General features: G+C 41.6%; 1 protein-coding gene across 2 annotated transcripts in view; it reads left to right on the top strand.

Moving 5' to 3' along the window:
* Nucleotides 1-372: 372 nt before the first annotated feature.
* The window catches only part of tab2 (TGF-beta activated kinase 1 (MAP3K7) binding protein 2), a 33,236-nt gene continuing 10,729 nt past the window's right edge, over nt 373-22,879 (top strand). Inside the window, exons 1-2 of one of the 2 annotated variants that reach the window (XM_041975841.1) lie at nt 373-856; nt 20,922-21,114. In XM_041975841.1, coding sequence (XP_041831775.1) covers nt 21,013-21,114 — 102 coding nt within the window. In that variant the 5' untranslated portion in view covers nt 373-856; nt 20,922-21,012. Of the gene's footprint in view, nt 857-7,244; nt 7,350-20,921; nt 21,115-22,879 lie in introns of those variants that run through there. The other variant, XM_041975842.1, reaches the window with a different exon arrangement.

Here is a 22,879-nt window from a genome sequence, read left to right as displayed (position 1 = left end):
TAATATACTATAATAATATAATATATAATATAATATAATACAATATAATACAATATAATATAATATAATATAATATAATATAATATAATAGTATAGTATAGTATAGTCTATTTCCATGTATGTAAAATGATGTTATACATCCTCCGGTCTCCATGAACAGTTTTTTTTTTATTGTGCTCGTTTCTGGGTTGTGATCCTTCATCAGTGGTCAGCAACCTTGTCCTGCAGGTATTGGATGTCTCCCTGTAGTAACACACCTGATTCCAATTAAATGGATCTCTGACAAGCGCTGCACAAGTCTGCTAATGAGTCATTAATTTGAGTCAGGTATGTTGCAGCAGGGAAACATCGAAAGTCTGCAGTGGGCTTTAAGGACCGGAGCATCCTGCTCAGATTGGCCTGACACGTACTTTCTCGTCCCTCAGCTCAACTTCACTACCTGAAAAAAGGAAACGCGTCCTGTTCTCGCGATAGTAGCGGGATCAAGCAGTCGCCATGTTCTGTGACAATATTTTGATTCGTATGTGCTGGGAGTGAGGAAAAAGAGAAAAGTGAAGGCTGCAGAGGGGAGGGGGGGGCCGAAGACGAGGACCTGTCAAGAAGGCATTCCCGAGGCTCTGTCAAACGGCGTAAGGCCGAGGCTCACTTTCCCTCTCCCTTACGCTACTTCGAGGACACCGAAGGCCCGGGGCCTCGGTGCAACTGGTTCTTCTTCTCCCTGGTAGTAGCTGGACACCTCACGGCTTCTTCTTTCCCAGCTCCGCGGCCCTTCGGAGGTCCGGCGGCGATCTCGGGTGTTGAAGGTGGCCCAGGGAGCGGCGGCGGCGGCGGCGGCGGCAGCAGCCGTAACTGGAAGGCAAGTTACTTTAATTTAACACTTTCACCACTGTAAAATTAAAACTAATAATTATAAGAAGCGAAACGGAAGAGTTTGTAAGGTTGGTCTCAGTCCGAGAGAAAATGGAGAGAAAAAGTTTTCAGAGGTGGAAAAAGTTTTTGTCTTCAGCAGCGGCAAGCTAACCTGGGGTGTTGGAGGTTGTTCTCAGCCTGACGAAGTTAACAGAGCCCTGTCTGAAACGCCAAACTAATTAATTATGGTCTCCATAAACCCCGTTTATCGTTTACAGGCTAAGTTAGCGGTTCTGGGCAGCTTTCTTGGAGTATTCCGCTGCTGGGGGTTTACATGTTTTGTTGCCCCTGTTAGCATGCTACTTTTTCCATTGAGCTCTCTGTTGAAACGTAGCAGCATTATTGTTGGATGGAAACGTTAAATCATTGAACTGTAGCTACATTTAACCTCCGATCCGGGTTGTTTTTATCTCTTACAAACCTTACATTGAGTCATCACACTTAAAAACAGTTAATTTGGTGCAACGTGGAGTCTACACGCTGTTTGATGTCCTCTGCTCATATTATCAAATATGTGGAGCCTTTAAGTAATGAAACCAGAGCCTCTTAGGTCTAATCATTTTGTGGTTTTACTGTTGACATATTTGATGATAGCGGACTATTATTGAGAAATAAACTTACATTTACTCTCAGTGGACGTACATATTCCTTATTTGTGTTAGTTAAGGTCAAGTCTGGTTTAGGAGGAGCAGGTTTTGACCTTTGTTTACCACAGCTCAGTTGTTGTTCTTGGTATAGTTGGTATAGGATATGTTTGTCCTGAGGTAAGTGAACCTGTCAGGATGGTGACTTCTTTGTCATGCTTTATTTATACCTGTGTACCCACTAAAAGAGCCAGGATAACTGGGGTTGTAGGACATATGATGAAGGCTGTGCAATATATCAAATTTAGATTTCGATTTAGGCTCCAAGCGATCACAAAACAGTGATATTAACAACAAAAAACCCAGATTATTGTTAAAATAAATTTGCCTTAATGCACTATTTTATTTTGTTACGTTCAGAATGACATGCGCACTTCTGCTGTTTCTGAAGTGGCATCAGGGCTAGTACCGAAAGTAGACTGTCCACCATTGCTGCAAGCACTTAATCCAATGTAGTGTCTTTGTCACTTTATGCTCTTTTAAAGCGGCTAGCAACAAATCTAGTGACTTTTCTGGTGTTATTGGAGATGCTGAAGTGAGAACATGTACAGTTCTTACTCTGATCAATGAGCATCAGTGCTGCCGTAAGCCCCCCCCCCCCCCCCCCCCCCCAAAGCAGTCATAGCTGCTTTTCCGTTACAGTTTTTCACAAAATAAAAGCAATATTTCTAAAACGTTGACAAAGTACATTTGTGATTTCCAGGTGTTTTCATTGAATGGTGTTTAACACATAATCTGTAATTCTCTGAAGAATCCACTTTGAGGAGGATGGAGGTGTCTAATTCCTTGTAAATTCTGCATTTCGCTGTTTTTTGCTCTCATGGATGACGGTTATATTTTTCTCTTTAATTATTTGTAAAAATATTTCAGTCTCCTCCTCCATCCAAACTGGTCACATGACCCTCTACGTCACGTCTGGTGACGTGTAAATGCAAAAAAGTGTTTCCGTTACACTTTTGCGACATACTTCTGTAGCGACACCTCTGAAAAACCACTTCGGGAGAGCGTAAAAACTTTTAGTGATATTTCAGAGTTTTTTTTTTTAATATGTAGGTGTTTCCATTACCGGTTTTTCATTGTGGTTTTTAGGTTTTGTACAGTTCTTGGGGTAATGGAAACGCAGCTACTGGCGGCCCGGTGAAGTGTTGAAATAAGCACTGCAGTCTGCTCCGAACCCAGACTGGAAACTGCCCTCTGGTTGATCCTGTCCTACCTTATATTCAGATATCTAGACTATAGACACAAAAATGTATCAAGTAAAAAATGTTATTTGTTTTATTTATTCTATTATTACATTTTTACTGTTACGTATTAAAAAAGTGAAAACTTGAGGGAAAAACTCTACATTTATAGGTGAGCGTGGTTGTTACACCCTGAATGTCCTGCCTTGGCTCGATGAGTTATCATGTTCCGTAGTGACCAGAAATAATTGTGATTTAGATTTTTCCATAATCGAGCAGCCTTACATGTGGCCTGCGCTAAAAGTTGATGTAACTGCTGACTGAAAATAAAAATATGTTTGCTCTTTTTCTTGTGGCTGTAGCTCAGGAGGAAGAGCGGTCGTCCACCAACTTTCCAGTTGGTGGATCGATTCCAGGCCTTCCCTGACTCCATGCTGAAGTGTCCTTGGGCAAGACACTGAACCCCAAGTTGCCTCCCGATGTGTCTATTGGGGTATGAGTGTGTGTGTGTGTGTGACATTTAGTGTAAAGTTCTTTGAGTAGTCATGATGACTGGAAAAGAGCTATATAAGTACAGTCTATTTACCTTCAGCAAATCTTTAAAATAATCCCTTTTTGTTCCAATTGCATAGATGTTGGTTATTTTCACACACTCCAGACAGGTTTTCTTGTAGTGAGTTTATAGTGATTAATCAGCAGTATCAGTATTTTTATTCTTTTCCCTTGTTCTTTGGTTGTGTCTCCAGTGTCTTTGATTTTCTGTTGGCGTCAGGGCATTTGGTGGTGATCTGAAGTCCTCCTGGATGTGTTCAGACAGAACTTCCTCACGTTGTTTTACTCAGTCTTCATATTTACATGAGCCATTAGTCCAGTGATGCATAATGTTGGTGGTTGAAATCTGTAGTTAGGAAGATAATCATTCTCTTTGTTTTCTAACTAGAAGCTAAATCAGTTTTGTGACTTAAATGTTTAATTGTTTTGATCTCGTTAGAAAAGGTAGCTAAACTCCATTTTCAGTCTTGTTTTGTGAAACAGGCTTCTTCCTCTTTAGCAGAGGTTGTCTTGGCTCGTTTTTTCTTTGTTAGGAGTTTTTTCAGGGCTCCTGAGGAGCTCAGAGTGGTGTCTCCGATGACCTCTGAACGCTTCCGATCTGAACCGTGTTGTCACATCTCGACTGTGAGGGTGTATGCCATTCATTAGCAGCTTGTGCCTGCCTTGACTTGCAGTCAGCATTGCACTTCCTGACCAATAAGCTGCTATGGCCAACTGTTTATAGGTGCAGACCCCTAACTGAAACCATGTGTGCCTGGAGCTGGGTAAATATGTTGCCAGGAGACCTTACTGATTTGCCACTCTTCTGAGACTCAGCAGCAACTGTATGATCAGTTAAAACAGGATTGTTGTCCAGACAGGAAGGCTGATAATTACTCTGGGTGTCATCAGGGTAAATAAACCTTTTGTGAAGGCATGGATTAGACATAAACTGGAGTTTGTCGCCTCACTTTCCTTGATGCTTGTTGACAGAGGTGAAGAATTAGTTGATTTTAGCTCCTGAACGATAAAGAAACTTGTGTTTGAGGGCTTTCACAACAAACTGAGTTTGTGGCATGTTGTTGCAAAGTCTTCTTTCCTGTAAAACCAGTTTTTTAATTTATCACTTGTAGTTTGTACGAGTTATCGTTGCTGAGGAAAGGGTGGGGGTGTGTGGGTTTTTTCCCCTTTCATAGGGGGAAGGATAATTACTGCACTTGAGTGTAGTGTCAGTTTAACCCAGGAAACCAATTTCTGTGTTTTTTGAGAGTCAGCTGAGTTTCTCTTTCAGGCTGCAGTCACTGATTTAGCAGCTAAAAGTGGAGCTGTGTGTTCGTTTGCTTGTCCAGGTGAGTTTCTGGGTTCTTGAGTCATCTAGTGTCAGCCTTGTACGTCCTGTAATACTGTGAGTGGAGGAGGTGGAAGGGAAGAATCCATCACAGGCTGCAGGAAGAGAGTTTGGTGTTTTTAACCCTCCCCCCTCTCGGCTGTGTGGCTGTCAGGAAGAAAGCCCCTTCCCCCTGTCGGCTTCTCCTGACTTCTCCACTTTAAGTGGAGACTTCCATTACACATGCTGCTTGTGGTCTTCCTCAGTCCAGGGTTAAATGTCGTGTACTAATCCTGACAAGGCATAGTCCACTAAACCAGGACCAGGTCATATGTTTCAGTCTTTGATTATTGTCAAAGAAATAATCTGGATTATTCGGCGTTAATTTCCCATCACTATAAATGTTTGAAACTACTTAGTCTTCAAGTTTTATTTATTTCTATGTTTTGATGCCAACATAATAAAAAGTAGATTCCATCTAAATGCAGAATAAATACATCCTACATTTTAATTCTGGATTTCTATTAGAGGAAAAAATGAAAAGGCTCCAGGACCTCTACCTGGACTTGGGAGGCTTCTTTCTGGAAGCTACATTATAAAAATGCTTTTGAACATTTCTTTAGAAAGCAGGAAAACATCCAGCTAGCTTTGACTTCAAACATAAATATTACTGGAACAGTGGAAATAAAGACCACATATCTAGAATTAAATACGCCTTCTTCTACAGACCATCAAACACTGACCAGTAAAAGACATCGACACCATATTTAGTTGTCTTTATACAGTAAAAAAAAAAAGACATTCTGTTTCTCTCATTCGTAAATCCGTAAAACTCCAAAGAATTTCTTTTTTTTTTTCTTTTTTTTTTTGCGTGTAGAAGCTCATACATAAAATAAACTATTTTACATACTTGGACTTTTTTCCTCCAGCATGATCCATAGTGGTCTTTTTATGGTGTAGATGTGATAAATAATGGTGTTATCTTGGATCATTGTGGATTTACCAGATGGTCTCTGGATAAACACTACATTTAGTGGCTGGATTGTAAACCTGGATAGGATATACAGCTGTGCTCATACGTTTACATACCCTGGCAGAATTTGTCAGTTTATGGCCGTTTCTCAGAGAATTTCAGTGATGAAAGAAAAGCTTTTTTCCTCTCATGGTTAGTGGTTGGCTGTATAATGAGAACAGAAACTATCCAAATGACCCCGATCAAAAGTTTACATACCCTGGTGATTTTGGCCTGATAGCACACACAAGTGGACAGGAACAGGTTTGGATGGCTATTAAAGGTAACCATACTCACCTGTGATTGTTTGCTTGTAATCAGTGAGTTTCGGGGCTCCTGACAGACCTTTGCATCTTTCATCCAATGCTGCAGTGACGTTTCTGGTTTCTGAGTCATGGGGAAAGCAAAAGATTTGTCAGAGGGTCTGCGGGAAAAGGTAATTGAACAGACTAGTTTCTTTCCACCCAGGTCTCCCACTATTGTTTGTCTCAGACCAGCAGCTATGTTCTGCCCAGTGCGATCTGAAAAAAATTAGTCTGGAGACATTTTTACGTTGAAATCTGTGTCATTTACAGCTCTATGGTGCGGCTTGACCACAGGTCCACATTGGTGGCGAAACATTGGACTGTAGCCCCGTCCTTCACAATACCCTCACCACACTCATCATCCAGGGCAGGAGAAACACTCCACCAACATGGAGACGAGGTGGCAGTGATGCCGTTTGTCCAAAGTGTTGATGAGTTTCTTAAATCCGGGTTGTTCACTGTGTTAACTGAAAAAAAAAAGTTATGTTTGTTTATAACGTTGTCTCTCTGTGTCTCTGGGAGCTGGTGGATTATGTAGTCACAACTCACAAAATTGAACGTTTTTTTATTTTCTTGTGTCACGTCTGCGTAAACGAGTGCAACATTTCACAGCACAAATGTGGCCTGTCGCCTGGCTGGAGGAGGGCAGCGATTCTCGCCTCATCGTGCAAGTTCCATAGAAAATGATGGAGAAGGAGCAACATCTCCTCCTGTGTGTCCAGCCCATAACTTGAGAGGTGTTTGCAACTCGTGTTAAATAAAACCAAAGCGGCCGGGACTGTAGGAGGAGTCTGCAGCAGTGGGAGGAGTCTGCAGCAGAGCCCTGCAAGTGGCGCTTGATTTGCAACTGAAAACAGCATAAGAGTAAACTGAGAAGGAGCAAATAATCGGAACATCTTGTTTTTATGACCGTTGAAAACCCAGATTGTAATTGTGAGTAAAATTTGGTTAATCGCCCAGTCCTACGGTCAGGTAGACCAGCTAAAATTTCAGCCACAACTGCCAGGAAAATAGTACGCGATGCAAAGAAAAACCCACAAATAACTTCAGCTGAAATACAGGACTCTGAAAAAAGGTGCGTGGCTCTTTGAAGATGCACAGAAATGGGCTGCACGGTCGAGTCGCCAGAAGAAAGCTGTTACTACGCAAATGCCACAAAGTTTCCCGCTTACAATACGGCAAACAGCACAGATATATAAAAAGCTAAATATTCATTATCATGTCCCGGACCTTGGCTCCGAAAGCTTTTCTCCAACTGGACCTATTTCAATTTTAGTTGAACATCCCTCACGTAAAGGGTAACTATCCATCATAATTTACCCCACAGAGCTACACACTACCGCTCCTGAGACAATGATGACGGTAGAAGTGATAGTGCCCGGGGAAACCACAGAGGATTTTAAAGGGTTAAAGAGTGTCAGCTGCTGGGAAAAACATCAGGTCCGTTGAAATGAATCACTTGTGTGTTTTCTTTTAAGAAAATACAACTCTGCTTTCATAATGACTAAAACCCTTTTAGGACAGATAAGTCCTAAATTTACTGTATTTCCAGACAGGATTACAGTACACAGTATGTGTCTGTATTTTTTTTTTTAGTTCCTTTTAAAATATGAGTAATGGTGCCATATTAACCTCAGTATTTGTATTTTACAGTTTCCTGTTTCACCTGTCACACAGTTTAATGAGTCAGAAATGGGGACAGAATTACACAGGTGTACCCAGTTTAGAAATCTGATGTGTCATTAAACCACTTATGTTAAAGTATGTGTGGTTTCAGTTGTACTCCCTGTGAATGTGCCCACTTCACAGGCTGAAGCTGCCCTAATGGGAGAAAGAGGAGCTGCTGGGACGACGCTTGTCCAGCATTTTAGGTGCTCGCTGCTTTTCTAAATTACTGATAACATTGAGGAAAAGTTGTCAAGTGCCTTTAGCTTGTTGCTGACCGCTTTACAGGGGAGATGCCATCCGATTTTATATGTAAGCTTCGCTAAATCAGCTGTTTGTCATTGGTGAAGAACATCTAACAAGTTTTTCATGATTGCAACCAGTGTTGGGTTTATGGTGGTTTACTCCGTTACCAGCTAGTTAATAGATTTTGGCCAGCAGCTGTGAGCGTCTTCCTGTTTACGGCGGCGGTGCAGCACATGGGCGGTGTTGCAAAGTCCGCTTGTTGGACTGGCTTTTCTGTCGCTTGTCAACATCGTCCCTCACAGGTTGACTTCCTCTGCTCCCTTTGTGAAGCCCTGATTCTCTCACAGCTGTCCACAAAGCAATAATCCCTGGATGCGGAACAGAAACGTGAACGGAACGGTCCTTTTTTCAGGAACTAGTATCTACAGCCCCGTTTCCTTGGTTACCACATACTTCTGAACCGGCACGCCCACACACACACAACTTCACCTGATAGAGAGACCATAAATAACAAAGGAAAAATAAAAATATATAGAATAAAAAGTAGGAAAAAGCTGGGCTCAACATAAAGCATAGACTTAAGGTAAAAAATAAATGTCATTAACATAATTTATTAATAATTATATTTCTTTAAAAATTCATTCATTCCTTAAAAACTGACAAACAGAATAAAGTAAAAATTAAAATAGAATTTTGGAAACAGTAAAACAGAATTCATTGGGCCTTAAATAATAAGTAGAAAAATGCTTTAAATTAATTTCTACCATACAGCAGCTTCAAGAGAGATTCCTTAACAGAGTAAATTCTGAGTAACGCGAGTCGGAGTCTGAACATACACACAAAAAATAATAAGAGTTAACTAACAAGGGCACACAGCCTGTTTAGATGTGCACTTGTTAGTTAATTTTCAAAAACGAAACATAAATCTTTCAGCAGTGGGCTTCAGAATAAAATCTGTGTTCGTATGTGAACGAAATGACTGCGACATCATTACTGCTAGAAAGGCCTTGGCTGCCACACAAGTCCACAGATGCCACAAGATTAATACAAGCATATCTTTCCTGCCTGTATCCTTCACCAGGGCTTGTGTTTCTGTTTGGCCTCCCTGAGCTATTTTCAAAACAAATATTTAAATTAAAGTGCTGCACAACAAAAAGATGAGAAGAGAGATGAAGTGTTTGTTGTTTGCTGTCTTCATTCACACAGTCGCACTTCCTGTTAACAGCTCCTTTCTGACTGTAACCTCTGACAACACACAGGAAGAAGCATCCGTGGTTATCTCTGGCCTCTGCTCTCCTTAGACTTGTGCAAACTGACAGGATATCTATGTGATAACTACTTCCTCTCAGCATGTGTGACTCTGAGAAACAACTGAGTTGATGTTTCATGCCATGCTGCTTCGTTGTTAAATCATCATGAATGAGGGTTTCCAAGAATTTCACAATAAATTGGAGTAGATGGTTAATGAGTGAACAGGTTGTGGGTTTACATGTTTCGCCAGTCTGCTGATCTTAGTATCCACTGACTCCAGGGAAGGTTTCTGCTGTCCTATCAGGACTGATGTGGACGCTGCTCTGCTGTCTCATATGAAAGCATACTGTCAGGGTGTGGTGAGCAACCAGTCCCATCCAGCTGAAAATCCTTTGTTGTGGTTTGGCATAACTCATCCAAGGGTAACTGCCTCAGTGGGTCTTCATTAAAATTCTGTAACCAGTGGGCCATTACATTTACTTTGACCCGACATTGTTTTCAGGAATTACTCATTATGAATTTAACTAAAGCTCCTGAGATGGTTGAGGTGGGTGGGGGGGATCAGAAACATGGAAGGAAAGTTCATGAATAAAATGTCTGAATTTGGGTGAAAGTTGTGATCAAACATTGTGGCTTACTGGAGGAACTGACTGCAGCATGGACCGGCCAAGCGGTCACCGCATCTACAGTGTTATTTTTTCATGTACTGAATGTTAAATAAGATTTTTATTAAACTGCACACATTAACTTGACAATCATTAATATTTAACACAGATTTTTTTTACCTCTAGCACCCAACTCCAGAGCTATTGAGCCAGTCTCCTGCAGGTTTTCATTGTGTCCATGCTGCAGCACACCTGACTCAAATATTATCATCAAGAGGCTGGTGCAGACTTTGACAACAAGCTGCTGGAGTAGTTTCATTTGAGCCTCTGGTTTAAATGGAAACTTTATTGAGCATGGAGATTGGTAAATATGTCAAATAAATAGGATAAGATCAATAAATAGAATAAATTAAAATAAAAAACAAAATAAATATAAAGAATTATGTAATGAAAATTTAATTATTTAAGGAAAATAGATAAATGCTTATAGTAAATGGTCTGTATATATACATATAGTGCTTTTCTGTACCTGGAATGATACCCAAAGCACTTTACATTATACATCACATTCACACACACGTTCACACACACGTTCACACACTGATGGAGGCCATGCAAGGCGCTAACCACTATGAACTTAATGAAATGTTTAAACATGTTTACATTTTTTATATATACATAAATATATGTACATAAAATATTTACATTTTAAATATTTTTTATTAAAATGTACATAAAATATGTTAACATAATATTATTTTGGGTGTATATAATTATACATTTGAATACATTGAAGCTTGGCTTACTTTTCTCCAGAAATTTCAGGTTGATCATATCATTTTCTAAAAAGATTTTTCCTAAAACCTAACCAACTTGTTAATGTCCTTCTTTGTAGTAACACACAAATGTGTGTTTGTGTGGAGCTCACGTGTAGATGTGGAAAAATGTGGAGTTTTCATTTCTATGTTGTTATGCAGTATTTGACTGGTCCCACCCACTGGAGACCAGATTGTTCTGAACCTGGACTAAGATGAGTCTCCTGGTTTGGTTTCTCTAGGTTGATTGGTCAGTAAGATTTTTCAAAAGATTGTTCAGAGTTTCTGGTTTGGAAATGTTGAATTGCTGATGTTGCTTTCTGATTTAAAAAAAAAAAAAAAAAAAGACACTTGGCAGATTTCACTCCTGTTCGAATGCTCAAATGAATAAGAAGTTTGTGAGCCATCTGCAGCAGAAGAGAAACAGTAAAACTCCGTGTTTTCGTTCATGTTTTGAAGGAATTCTAGCAGGAGATGCAGTCCTGTTTGCATTGTTGAGCCACTGAAAAGAGATACGTGTGTTTAAGGCTTCCTCTTAAAGCCGGAGCTGTGGAATGGGATTGAAATGGAAGTTATGTCTGGTATTTAAAGCGTTTTGTGTGTAATCTTATCTCAGTTTAAGTACCAAACCACAGACCTGGAGTTGCTGAGGAGACAGCCTTGGAGTTTTACCACGTCCGGCTGTCATCTAGGGAAGAAATCAGCCGCTGAATATTGGGTTCTTCAGCTTGTGGTTTGAAAAGTGAGCTTTGTTTTGGTCTGAGAAGGTGAACTTTAACTGATTCTGTTTGACTTCTTATTTACTTGATGTTACAAGATGTTTCCATTTTTAATCTGTGTTGTCGGCTGTGGTTCTGCTCCTTCTGGGTTATGCTGGTTTTTAGATTTCTGTAGCAGCTTGCAGGTTAAAGGCTGATTTTTGCTTGCGCAACATCTGCGTGCGGTCGGCTACGGCGTAGCTGACGCTGGTGAGTTTGTTTTAACACTTGAGTATAGGGGTCGTTTTGGTGTCGTGTTGCAGTTTTTCCTCCTAACCTGAAGGTGGCAGCAGGGGTGGTATCAGCTGGTAAACTCACCAGGTCAGAGTACTTTTGATGGTTCACTTCAGTCCGGTAGGTATTTTCTATTTTTAAAACAACAATGGAGTCCAGTGTGGTTCAGTGTCTTTATTAGCTTGTGGAAGAAAACGAAGAAATAATTCGATCAGCCTCTCATCAACTTGATCCACTGGTTATTGACGTCACCCGTAGGTTTCTGAAGAGCAAAAGTGAAGCTCGTTGGGTGTTCCCACCGTTGCCATCTTGGTAGCGTCACACGTGTCATTTGTCTTGGAAAATCCAAAAATGGGCAGAGAGGTGGAGCTGAGAGGGGGACTGTGAAGGCGGGGTGGATGATTGACACCCATCAACCTCCAGCTGCCTGTAGCTAAAAGCTAATCGAGCTAACTCCGAGCAACAGTAGCTAACCAGCTAACGGAGGTAGGCGGGCTAAGGCGCACTGTTAGCCGGCTAAAAACCGCGGTTGTGCTGCACTCTCCCTTTTTTCCGTGGATATTGGATACCTGTCAGTAAAAAGGACACGCCCCTAACTATGCTGAATTTCAAGATTAAATAACATCTAAATGGATGAGTTAGAAAAATATTCACCTCCCTCACAGTTGTCATGAAGGCAACTTGACCTATTAATCCTAAAATGTTTTTTTGTACCAGGCTTTAAACATGTTTATTTCTGCTGTGAACATGTGAGTCTATGGGGATTTACTCTGTTTTGGAGCCAGCCCCTAGTGGATGAGGAGTGAACTGCAATTTTTTGCACTTCTGCAGAGGCTTTGCATTTTACAGGCAGAGGTTGCCGCTTGATATAAACATATATATAAAAATGTGTCATTATGATCTCCCAGACCTTGGCTCCAAACTATTTTCTCTAACTGGACCTCTTTAAACTTTAGTTAAATACCCCTGGTCTAAGAGCTCCCGCAGTATGTAGCAGAGATCATGAAAACGCAGTAACCAGGAACAGGGAGCTGATACGGGTCAAATGCTGTGATAAAGCCTGTGCTCAAGTTTGCTAAATCCTCTGATATCTTAACTCTCTGTTCCAAAGCACCTGCTGTGAATAACTATCACAACCTTGTGCTGGTTAAGCCAGGTGTGTTCACAGCCAACCTATAAAAGGCGTCACCCATTGATCCCTGAAATCACGCTGAGCATGGCAAAACGGAGAGCGCCTTATTTTTGCCAGGCTGAATTAAATGTCCTCCTTGAGGCCTATGATGATCTGCTGCAGGATTGGCTGACAGCTGCTTTGTGGCGCCACCATGTGTCAGAAACGTCTTCTTGGCTTTATTCCAGCCATAGAGGAGCTTTATTTTTCTTCTTTTCACACACACATAGAACTTTCTGCTCACTGGTTGATCTTTGGCTGCTCCTGATTGGACATTACCGTCGTCAATTTAAGCTCTCTGATTGGTGGAAAGTCTGACAGGAAGTGGCTTCATCATCATGTCCAGGTCTAAATAGAGGTCTCTTAGCAACATAGTAGTGATGGTGATCTTCAGTCAGATTCTGCTCAGTTTCTCTCACTTTGAGCTTTTAGGTTTTTTTTATTCTCTGCTGCTTTTTAAAAGAAATCCTTTATGTCTAAGCGTTAGTAAGTCTGGCTATGGCTACCAACTCAGGAATGGGGCCACCATCAGTCACCTCCTCTACATGGATGACATCAAGCTGTATGTTGAGAGTGAGCGAGACAATGAATCACTGATCCACAGCACCGGGATCTACAGCAGGGACATTGGAATGTCATTCGGACTGGAGAAATGTGGCTGAATAGTAACAAAGAGAGGGAAGTACTCCCAGAGGGCAGAATAGAAGATGTTGAGGAGAGCTACAAGTACCTTGGCATACCACAAGCAAATGGAAACCACGAAGAAGCCACAAGGAAAGCTGCCACAGCCACATACCTGGAAGACGAGTCCTGAGAAGTCCGCTCAATGACAAGAACAAGACCCGGGCAATTAACAGCTATGCCCTGCCTGTGATCAGATACCCTGTCAGGATAATAAGCTGGCCAAATGAGGAAGTTCAGACCACAGATGTTAAAACATGGAAGCTGTTCACCATGCAGTTCCACCCCAAATCCAGAGTCCAGAGGCTACACACTAAGCACAAAGAGAGAGGGAGGCCGAGGACTACTAGGCATCGAGGCCACTATCTAAGATGAAACATCCAGGCTCCATGAATACATCAGGAAGATGGTGAATGCCTCAGGCAATGGAAACTGTCGGAGAATAAAATGAAAGAACCATCATGGGAAGACGAGCCCCTGCATGGGATGTACCCCACCGACAGATAGCTGAAGTGGCGGATGAACATGTCCTACCAATGGCTAGTCTAATGCCTCCATGTCCCGCCGTCATAACAGAAAAGTGGATGTAACGTTAACCATTATTGATTAATTATATATATTATTAAAATGGTAAAATAAACACAATTAAAATATTTTCAATAAAATTGTCCAATACATCTATTAATAAAAATGTATTAATTCATTTTATTTATTTATTTTATTATGCGTGTATGCATGTGTGTACCGGGTTCAGAGTTGTTTAAACGGCCTTAAGTGCACTACAAACTCTGTATTTCATAGTTGGCTAAGTCCTCCCTCTGCAGAGACACACGTAAACTAAAACAAGGAAGAGCTCATTCCCAAAAATACCACAGAGGGAAAAATAATTCAATTCAGCTTTATTTATACACCAGTTCAAAACAAAATCCTCTATACTTACTTTTACCGACACAGTCCAGTTCAAAGTGCTAAATCAGCTGATAGTGGCAGAATAGGATAGTTCATTAAATGTAAACATCTTGATAATGTACTTGTACTTCTTCTTACCAAAAAATGTGGAGTTTTCATGATTTCTAGGTTATTTTATTGGTACCACCCACTGAAGACTAGATTGTGTGGAACCTGAACCAAGATGACTTTGACACCCCTGATCTAGAAGAAAAGCAGCATTGTACAGTGTGTGGAGAACCTCTGAAAACCACACACACTTGAAAATATGAATTTCTCAGTGGTTTCACATGATCAGCTTTAGGATATCAAACTTGATCAATGATCTTTTTATAACCTTCAACATCAGCTGTGTTGTTCTGATCTGACCTGTCAGGATGCTCTGATACCGTCTTCCTGAAAACTGTTTGAAGTTTCCATTGCAGTTAGTCTCTGGGTTTATTTTAGTCAGACTGGTGACATTAATATGGTGGGAAATCACTTTGATTCAGCAGGTTGCAGCTTTTCTGAGCACTGAAGAAGCTCTTTTGTTAAGACTAGTGTCCTGACTAAAATTTCCACGCATTCCTGCACTATGTGGGAGGTTTGGTAAGGCTTGGGGTTTCTCAGTCTTTCAGTCACAATGAAATGTAGAAAAAAGGTTATGAATCAGGCTGCATGCTTGACGAACGAGTGTATATTAGTAACCCGTGAAAAGTCCTGTCGGACCTCTCAGAGGTGGTCTGCATCACCACTTCTTTGGGTATCTTTGTATATTAATTGTTTTTTAATACCTTTTTTGCATCCTGGTCAGTTAACCTACAACAGGAGTTGTACTCACAGAGTCAGGACTCTGTGTTTTTTTTTATTATTATTATTACTTTTTACACAATCATTTCTAAAGGTCCAACCGATTGATCAGCCAGCCTATTTAAATCAGACAATGACAGCCCTTTTCAAAATTATCATAATTGGCCGGAGTTTTGCCAATTAATTGCCGACATATTTTTAATTTCTCATAAAACAGTCTCATAAAACTGTTAAGTGTTGGACTCGTGCAGACTGATGTTGTTGCGCCATTTGTCCACCAGATGGCGCTTTGGACTCCATTCAATCCTTAGTCCTCACCACTGTCAGTAACTACAGCAGTAGCTGCAGGCAGGCAGCCCTACAGAGGTGGGCAGCGCGGAGCTTTACAACAGGTACGTTTATAACGACATGAAATTAGGAATAATTATGTCTCCAGTTTTAGCTTAACTTCGCTTGTCTTTTGTCATGATAGTGAGTCGTGCTTCTTTGCGTCAGTCATGCTTTTTATTTACATTGCATTGCTAAAGTTGTGCTAATCTAGCTTAAGTTGCGCGCTGTCTGTTAGCAATAACATCAATGTGGTTATCCCAACCTAACAAAGCGTTAGCGAATAGCTTAAAAGCCAGTAACTGCAGAAATAACGTCAGTGTAAAAAAAAAATATTTGAGAGTACAGAACAAGCGTTCATTACTCAATGTTTAGACACATTTAAGGACCGATGTGAACGCACAGAGAAGTTAAAATGATGAACTTTACACTCTGTCTTCAGCAGCTGTCATGATGTCTTGTCACTTTTAGTTTTACTTTGCTAGAAAATGCAAAGAAATGTGACTCAGGCTGTAACAGCAACTCACTGTGTTGTGGAGTAACTTGAGTTCCAGACTATTTGTGACCATTATTTGTTTAAAATGCAACTCTGTTAAAGATGTTTTGACATCTGAGAATTTCTTTTTTCTTCCCTTCAGCAGCATCACTGCCAACCGGTCATTTTATTTGTTTAAAATGGTTTTGAACCAGAATACTTCTCTTCTTGCTGAGCTGCTCAGTAGAAACCTGGTTCTGATTCTGTTCACGTTGTTTTTTCTGCACAACATGCATCATCACTGTCTTCCCTGATCGTACTGTCCATGAAGACACTGTGGCCATGACATTTTGGTGTACTCTAGGCATTTTCCCTGTGATGTGTACCCCTTTTGTTTTCAGAGGGATACCAAACCAGTTGTGGTATCAAGCACCGTTCATTATGTTTTCAGGATTTATTTAGGCTGTAATTGATTTGGATGTTTAGAGGTATTTTGTGAGCAGTGAATGAGTCCATTGATGGAGCATGGCAGGGCTGCGTGTGGAGCTGTGGGTCAGGGCTTTGGCTGAGTGAATAACCGCCTCAGTAAAGGAAGCTTTGTCTATCAGTCCACTGCCTCAGGCCCAGTTCCACCACCATCTTCATGCACAGCGAGAATCAGTATTCCCCCTAAAACACCACCTCCACATGTGTGTATTAAGGATGGACAGGAGGAGGAGTACAGGAGTTTGGTGGAAGACTGTTGGCTGGTGCAGGGCGAACCACCTGAAGCTGAACACTTCCAAAACCAAGGAGCTGGTGGTGGACTTCAGGAGGAACAGATCAGACCTGAGGCCCGTCTCCATAGAGGGTGTGGAGGTGGAGTCGGTCAGTTCATATAAGTACCTGGGACTGCAGCTGGATGGCAGACTGGACTGGTCAGAGACCATCAACGCCATCCACAAGAAAGGACAGAGCCGTCTGTACTTTCTAAGGAGGCTGAGGTCGTTCAACATCTGCAAGAAACTGCTGCTGATGTTCTACCAGACTGTGGTGGCCAGTGTCCTTTTCTATGCTGTGGTGTGTTGGGGAGGCAGCATAAAGAAAAGGGACGCAGCACGGCTGGACAGAGTGATCCGAAGGGCAGGATCTGTGGTGGGCACAGAGCTGGACTCTTTGGTCTCAGTGGCAGAAAAGAGGACCTTGGACAAGATCCTGACCATCCTGGACTCCTCCTCTCACCCTCTGCACAGAACTCTGAGCAGGCAGAGGAGTGTGTTCAGCCCCAGACTACTGTCCCTGACCTGCTCCACCAACAGACTCAAAAACTCTTTCGTACCCCGGGTCATCCGGCTGTACAACATCTCGCTGAGGGCGCAGGGGTCACAACCACTACCATAGTCTGAATAGTTTTCATGGACATGTGCCTTTTTCTCATTTGGAAGCACACTTGCTCTTATCCCATTCTGTAAACACTGTCTCAGCAGTTTTTGCACATCCTGCACTTTTTCACTCATGCACCTTGTTTGGCTACCACCGTCAACATATGTACATACTTGATCACCTGTACAGTATATATGTACATAGACCATAATAATGACTCTTGTTCGGTCCAACTCGGAGTGTGGTTTTGCGTCACAGCACATCTAGCTGAGTAGACATTACAATGAGTGTACAATAGTTTTTACCATTTTGCCTTCTTTATCTACCGTTGCCTCTATTTAATTTTAAATTAGTCTAGTTATGCTTAAGTACTAACCCCTAATGTCAAGTACTAACCTTTAATGTATGTATATGCTACTGGATGCTTGAATTTCCCTCGGGATCAATAAAGTATCTATCTATCTATCTAAAACTGCAGACCTACAGTCCACAGCAAAGAGAGGATACCCTTTTTGTTTTAGAGGCAGGGAACTAAATGTCTTACCTATAACGGTGGTATCATCAGCGAATTTGATGACGGGGTTGCTGTGGTGGGTGGCAGTGCAGTCGTAGTAGCTGTGGTGAGGGTATGGAGGAGTGGACTCAGCACCCAGCTCTGCAGAGAGCCAGCCAGACTGAAGGCCACCATCACCCTTTGTATGCGGTACAACAGAAAACTGTGTATTCAGCGGCAGGTGGAGTGTACAAGTCCAAGGTACGTCAGCTTAGCCACCTGTCTGTGGGGGCAGATGGTATTAAACGCTGATCTTTGATCCATGAAGAGCAGCCGTCCCCTGCTGCTCCAGGTGGGAAAGCGCAGCATGGAGAGCTGTGGCCACAGCATCCTCTGTGGGACTCCTAGCCCAGTAGGCAAACTGGTGTTTTGGGCTCCGAACCAGTTTTTTGAAACACTTCATCACCACAGGGGTTAGCTATACTGGCCGATAGTCGTTAAGGCTGGAGATTGGGACAGTAGACTGAGACAGGGACTGGTTGAAGATCTTGATAAAGACAGCTGGTTTCTGCAGTCCTTCAGTACCCGACCGGAGAGAGCATTGGGTCTAGCAGCCTGCCTCGGGTTGATAGCCTGCAGCGAGCCCCCACCTCATGCTCCTCCACTGTGAGCATGAAGCTGCTGCATGCTGCTTGGCATCGTATCGCCGACTCAGGTGGTTCCACTGCAAAACGGGCAAAGAAGAGGTTCAACCCCTCTGCCAGGGAAGCTTCACCTTCAGCAGCACCAGCATTATTTCTGTAGTTGGCAAGATGCTGGGCCCCCTGCCACACTTGCCTGCTGTTGCTGGGCAGGTGTTCCTCGATCCTCCTCCTGTAGTCAACCTTTGCCTCTGTGTTGCCTTTCTTCAGGTTGGCTCAGGCTGTGCTGTAAAGACACCAATCGCCGGACCTGAAAGCAGTGTTCCTCTCCCTAAACAGTCGTTAACCTCCCGGGTCATCCAGGGCTTCTTTTTGTTCACTATGACAATGTCTGTGCAGGTCTTAATGTAGCACACAACATTGTCAGTGAACACCTCCAAATCCTGATGTTGAAAGACCTCCAAGCTGGTTGTGCTGAAGCAGTCCTGCAGCTGCTGAGAGGCACCGTCAGGCCAGATTTTCACAGTCCTTGTGATGGAGAGAGCAGGTCTCCTGAGGGGACATGCAGGGATGAGTAGCAGGGACGTGGTCGGGCTGGCCCAGGTGTTTAAATGACTTAGCCGTAGACCAGCTTGATGTTAGTGGAGACCTTGTCTAGTATGTGCTAATTGTCCATTGCCGGCAGCTGTAGTTTAAAGATGGCTGACCTTCATGGCGCTTCCCTACCAGCTTACCTGTCATATGTATGAACAAATCTAAAATTCTTTGCTTACAAGAATGTGTCATATCATTAGCAGAGGACATAATACACCAGTGATAACACATATACACATGCAGACATCAATTTTGGCAAGTACACACCAGAAAATGATACACAATGTCCTATTAACACATTTTTTAATGTACAAAAATATTTGATTAATAGGTATGTTAATATAAAAATGTATAGAAATGTATAGAAATGTAAACATTTTATAAACATTACGTTTGTCATACATTTTTAAAACAAAATTTCAAATTATATTATTTTAATTAATTTAATTTTAATTTAATTTTTCTAATATTTATATTATTTTATTACATATTTTATTTGTTATTTTACATCCTTCACATCTAAGATAAGATAATCCTTTATTTTTCCCTTAGTGGGGAAATTTCGGTGCTACAGCAGCAAAGGTGACAGGTGTAAAAAACAGAATTATAGAGATAAGAGCGAAAAACTGTACAGAACAAAAACTACATAAAAAGTCTATATAAGAAAAAATCTATATAGAAAACGTATGTAGTCACAATGAGTTTACATTATTGCACGTCTGTGTACGTTATTAGTTTTCCACTGTGGCTGCTGGGAGCAGTGCAGACCGTAGAGTCTGACAGCAGCAGGAAGGAAGGAGCTGCGGTATCTCCTTCACACAGCGGGTGAAGCAGCCTGTCCCTGAAGGAGCTGCTCAGTGTTGTTAAAAAGTCCTGCATGGGGTGGGACGTTTCCTCCATCAGAGATGAAAACTCTCTACAGATGCATTGCAGTTTCCAGATGACAATGGATCTATAAAGCCAGCAAACATTTAATTCCAGGTATCTGGAAGTGAAAAATCCAGTATTTCACATGATGATCAGAGTAACTTTTCCAGATCTAGAAGTTTTTTTTTTTTTTCTTTTTTTTAATGTATATATACATGTTACTGTTTTTGTGCAGTAATCATGACCACCTGAATGGACTGACCTCATCATACAAACTGAAGTCACATCTATGAAGTCATAAAGATGGAAAAGATGGAACAAGTTCTCCTCCTGCCCTGGAAATGTTTTATATTTAAACACAAACCGTAAACCTCAACTAAAAACATGAGAGATTATAGTTACTTTTATTTAAATTTAAATGTTGAACTAAGGAACTTATGCATTACTTTCATATTTACCTAATTCATCCTGCGGGCCAGATTGGACCCTTGGATGGTCAGATTTGGCCCCCGGGCCGTATGTTTGCCTTCCCTAAACATTGTTTTCCATGGAGCAGGTGTTTAGGACATCTGGTTGGTTGCAGACTCTGCTTCAGACAGGCATCAGATTAGTGCGGGACGTCGTCGTTAACAGAAGTTCAGATTAATCTCTGTGTTTACTGAGAATCAGCTGATCTGGAGCGCTGCAGATCTAAGTCCATACCAGACCTATGTCCTCCCCTCCTCTGTCCTCAGTGTGTGAATTATGGTGGTGTGGAAAGCAGGCTCAGTCAGAGGTGGTGTCCTCCCTCTTTTACTCTTTTATTAAGGATCATTGTGGAGAGAAAGAAAATTAATGCGGCCTATTGTCATTGATGATAGTCTCTCTGAAGTTCCCAGTTATAATGAGCCGCACAACCACAAATGATCAGAGACCACATCAGCTTATTATTTTATCCAGCATTTAGATGCCCCCCATCCCCACCCCCCCCTCACCACCACCACCACACACACACACACAACCTCCCCCACCCCAAGAACCGGAGAAGAACCAGTTTCTTAAAGGTTCTTTTTCAATAAATTTTTTTTAATTGCATGTTTTTTTCTTTCAGCTCAGAAGATCTTAAAGATGAAGGCTGTGTGCTGCCATCACTGACGCTGCAGACCTGAACAGAACGTCTGTCCTGACCTGGCAACATACGAATGGCACAGGGAAACCACCAGATTGACATTCAGGTTTTACGTGACCTGCGGCAGAAGTTCCCTGAAGTCCCAGAGGGTGTTGTCTCCCAGTGTGTCCTGCAGGTGAGGGGAGGCTGATACTAGACATTTCCTTCTGGTAGGGCTGGCTCATCAATATCTATTAACCCTTAAAAATCCAGTAGATTACCCCTGAGCACGATCTAGTAACTGTGGAATCAATTACTCCAAAAAGCAAAGAGCAACAACATCCTTACTTTGGTAACTGTGGCTTTATTTCTGAGAATTTTCTGAAGTGTAAAACTCCACCCTGAACATACACATGTCTAAAATATGAGCAAAGGATGAGGAACACATGCTCAACTTGACCTGGTCTGCCAGAGAAATTATGATGGATTATAGTTAAAATATGTCCATATATTGTTTCGTCGCTTCTGACCACTAAACCCCTTCATCGATGCTGCCGCCATGATTCATCTATGAAAGAATAAACTGCACGTCTGATGGTGGGCGTGGCCAAGGTGCAGCAGCATTGCTGATTGACAGATTGAGCTTCGTTTTTAATGTCGGACAGTCAGCCCTGAACATTTTCATCTCGTCAACGAAATCTCACAAACCTCTCATCATGTTTTCGTCATCAGAGATTCATTTTTAGCTCGTCACCGTCTCGTTAAAATAAATAAATTAGTCATCGTCATTGTTGACGAAAAAAACACTGACACACACACACACACCTTATAGTGCTATACCTATTGATACATTTCACATTATTTTAACCTCATAATCTGACATCTGATGCTGGAAACATCATGTTTGATGCTGACTGGGATTAAAAGCTCCAGCTTTAACATATCTATCTGTCTGTCTGTCTGTCTGTATCTCTCTCTCTCTCTCTCTCTCTCTCTCCCTTTTTTAAACAAAAAAGTGTTTTGTAGTTTAAAGGGTTAACTAAGATTACCCATTTCTGATAATTATTATTTTTATAAAAGTATTTTTTTAAGTGTACGCCACCTGGTGGAGCTTCGGTAGTTCGGACTGGGCTCATGTACCACAGAGGAAACATGGCAGCTACCCGGAAGAGCTCAAGACTCCAGAACTGGTTTAATAATTTAGTTTAATTCTGAGTCTTTTTACCTCAGAACAAGTAACAACATGGTGCAGAATTAATTTAAGAGGTTGTTTCTAGCAGCTGCATGTTGCAGAGTCAGAGCAAGACATGATCAGTAACAAGGAAACGACATGTTTAGTCTGTACAGAAATTATATAACCACATTTTTATTCGTTTACTTTTTTAAAAAATAGTTTTTGTTTTTACATTCGTGAACAGATGTTTGCAAAAGAGCTCCTGTTTTTCTTTATTAACACAAATCTGTGTTACAACCACAAAGATTCCTTTATTCACATCCACAAAGTGGAATTTCACAGCCAGATCTTCTTTTTTTTAACAGGGTGTCAAACCTTGATTTACAAACACAAAAACTCTTTCTGGCTGTACTGAACCCACAGTCCATCCCAGTCCAGGACCAGGACCATCCCTCCTGTGATCTGTGGCTTGTCTGGACATGGATTCAGAGCCAGTGAGCAGCAGAGTTTGAAAAAAAGAAAGACAGTGTTAACGCGATAAAATAATTGTGTAAATGAATGAATGTGATAAGGTGATGTGCCCTGCACTGATTCTAACCCAGATTACTGACATTTATACTAAGAGAGACCAGTTCCCAGGTAGTAGGATGGTGTTTGGAACTCGTAGTTCTACGTGTTTAATGGCAGCTTTATATTTTCATTGTTTACGGTAACATGGCCTCATGGTTTGGTTTTTTTAAACAACACCACCAGCTCCTGTTTCAGAGCTCATGTTTTTTTCTTTAGT

This window comes from Melanotaenia boesemani, chromosome 22, assembly GCF_017639745.1.
Source record: "Melanotaenia boesemani isolate fMelBoe1 chromosome 22, fMelBoe1.pri, whole genome shotgun sequence".
NCBI classification, from domain to species: domain Eukaryota; kingdom Metazoa; phylum Chordata; class Actinopteri; order Atheriniformes; family Melanotaeniidae; genus Melanotaenia; species Melanotaenia boesemani.
Note: the sequence above shows the minus strand (reverse complement) of the source record. Positions and strands in the feature narration are given on the sequence as shown.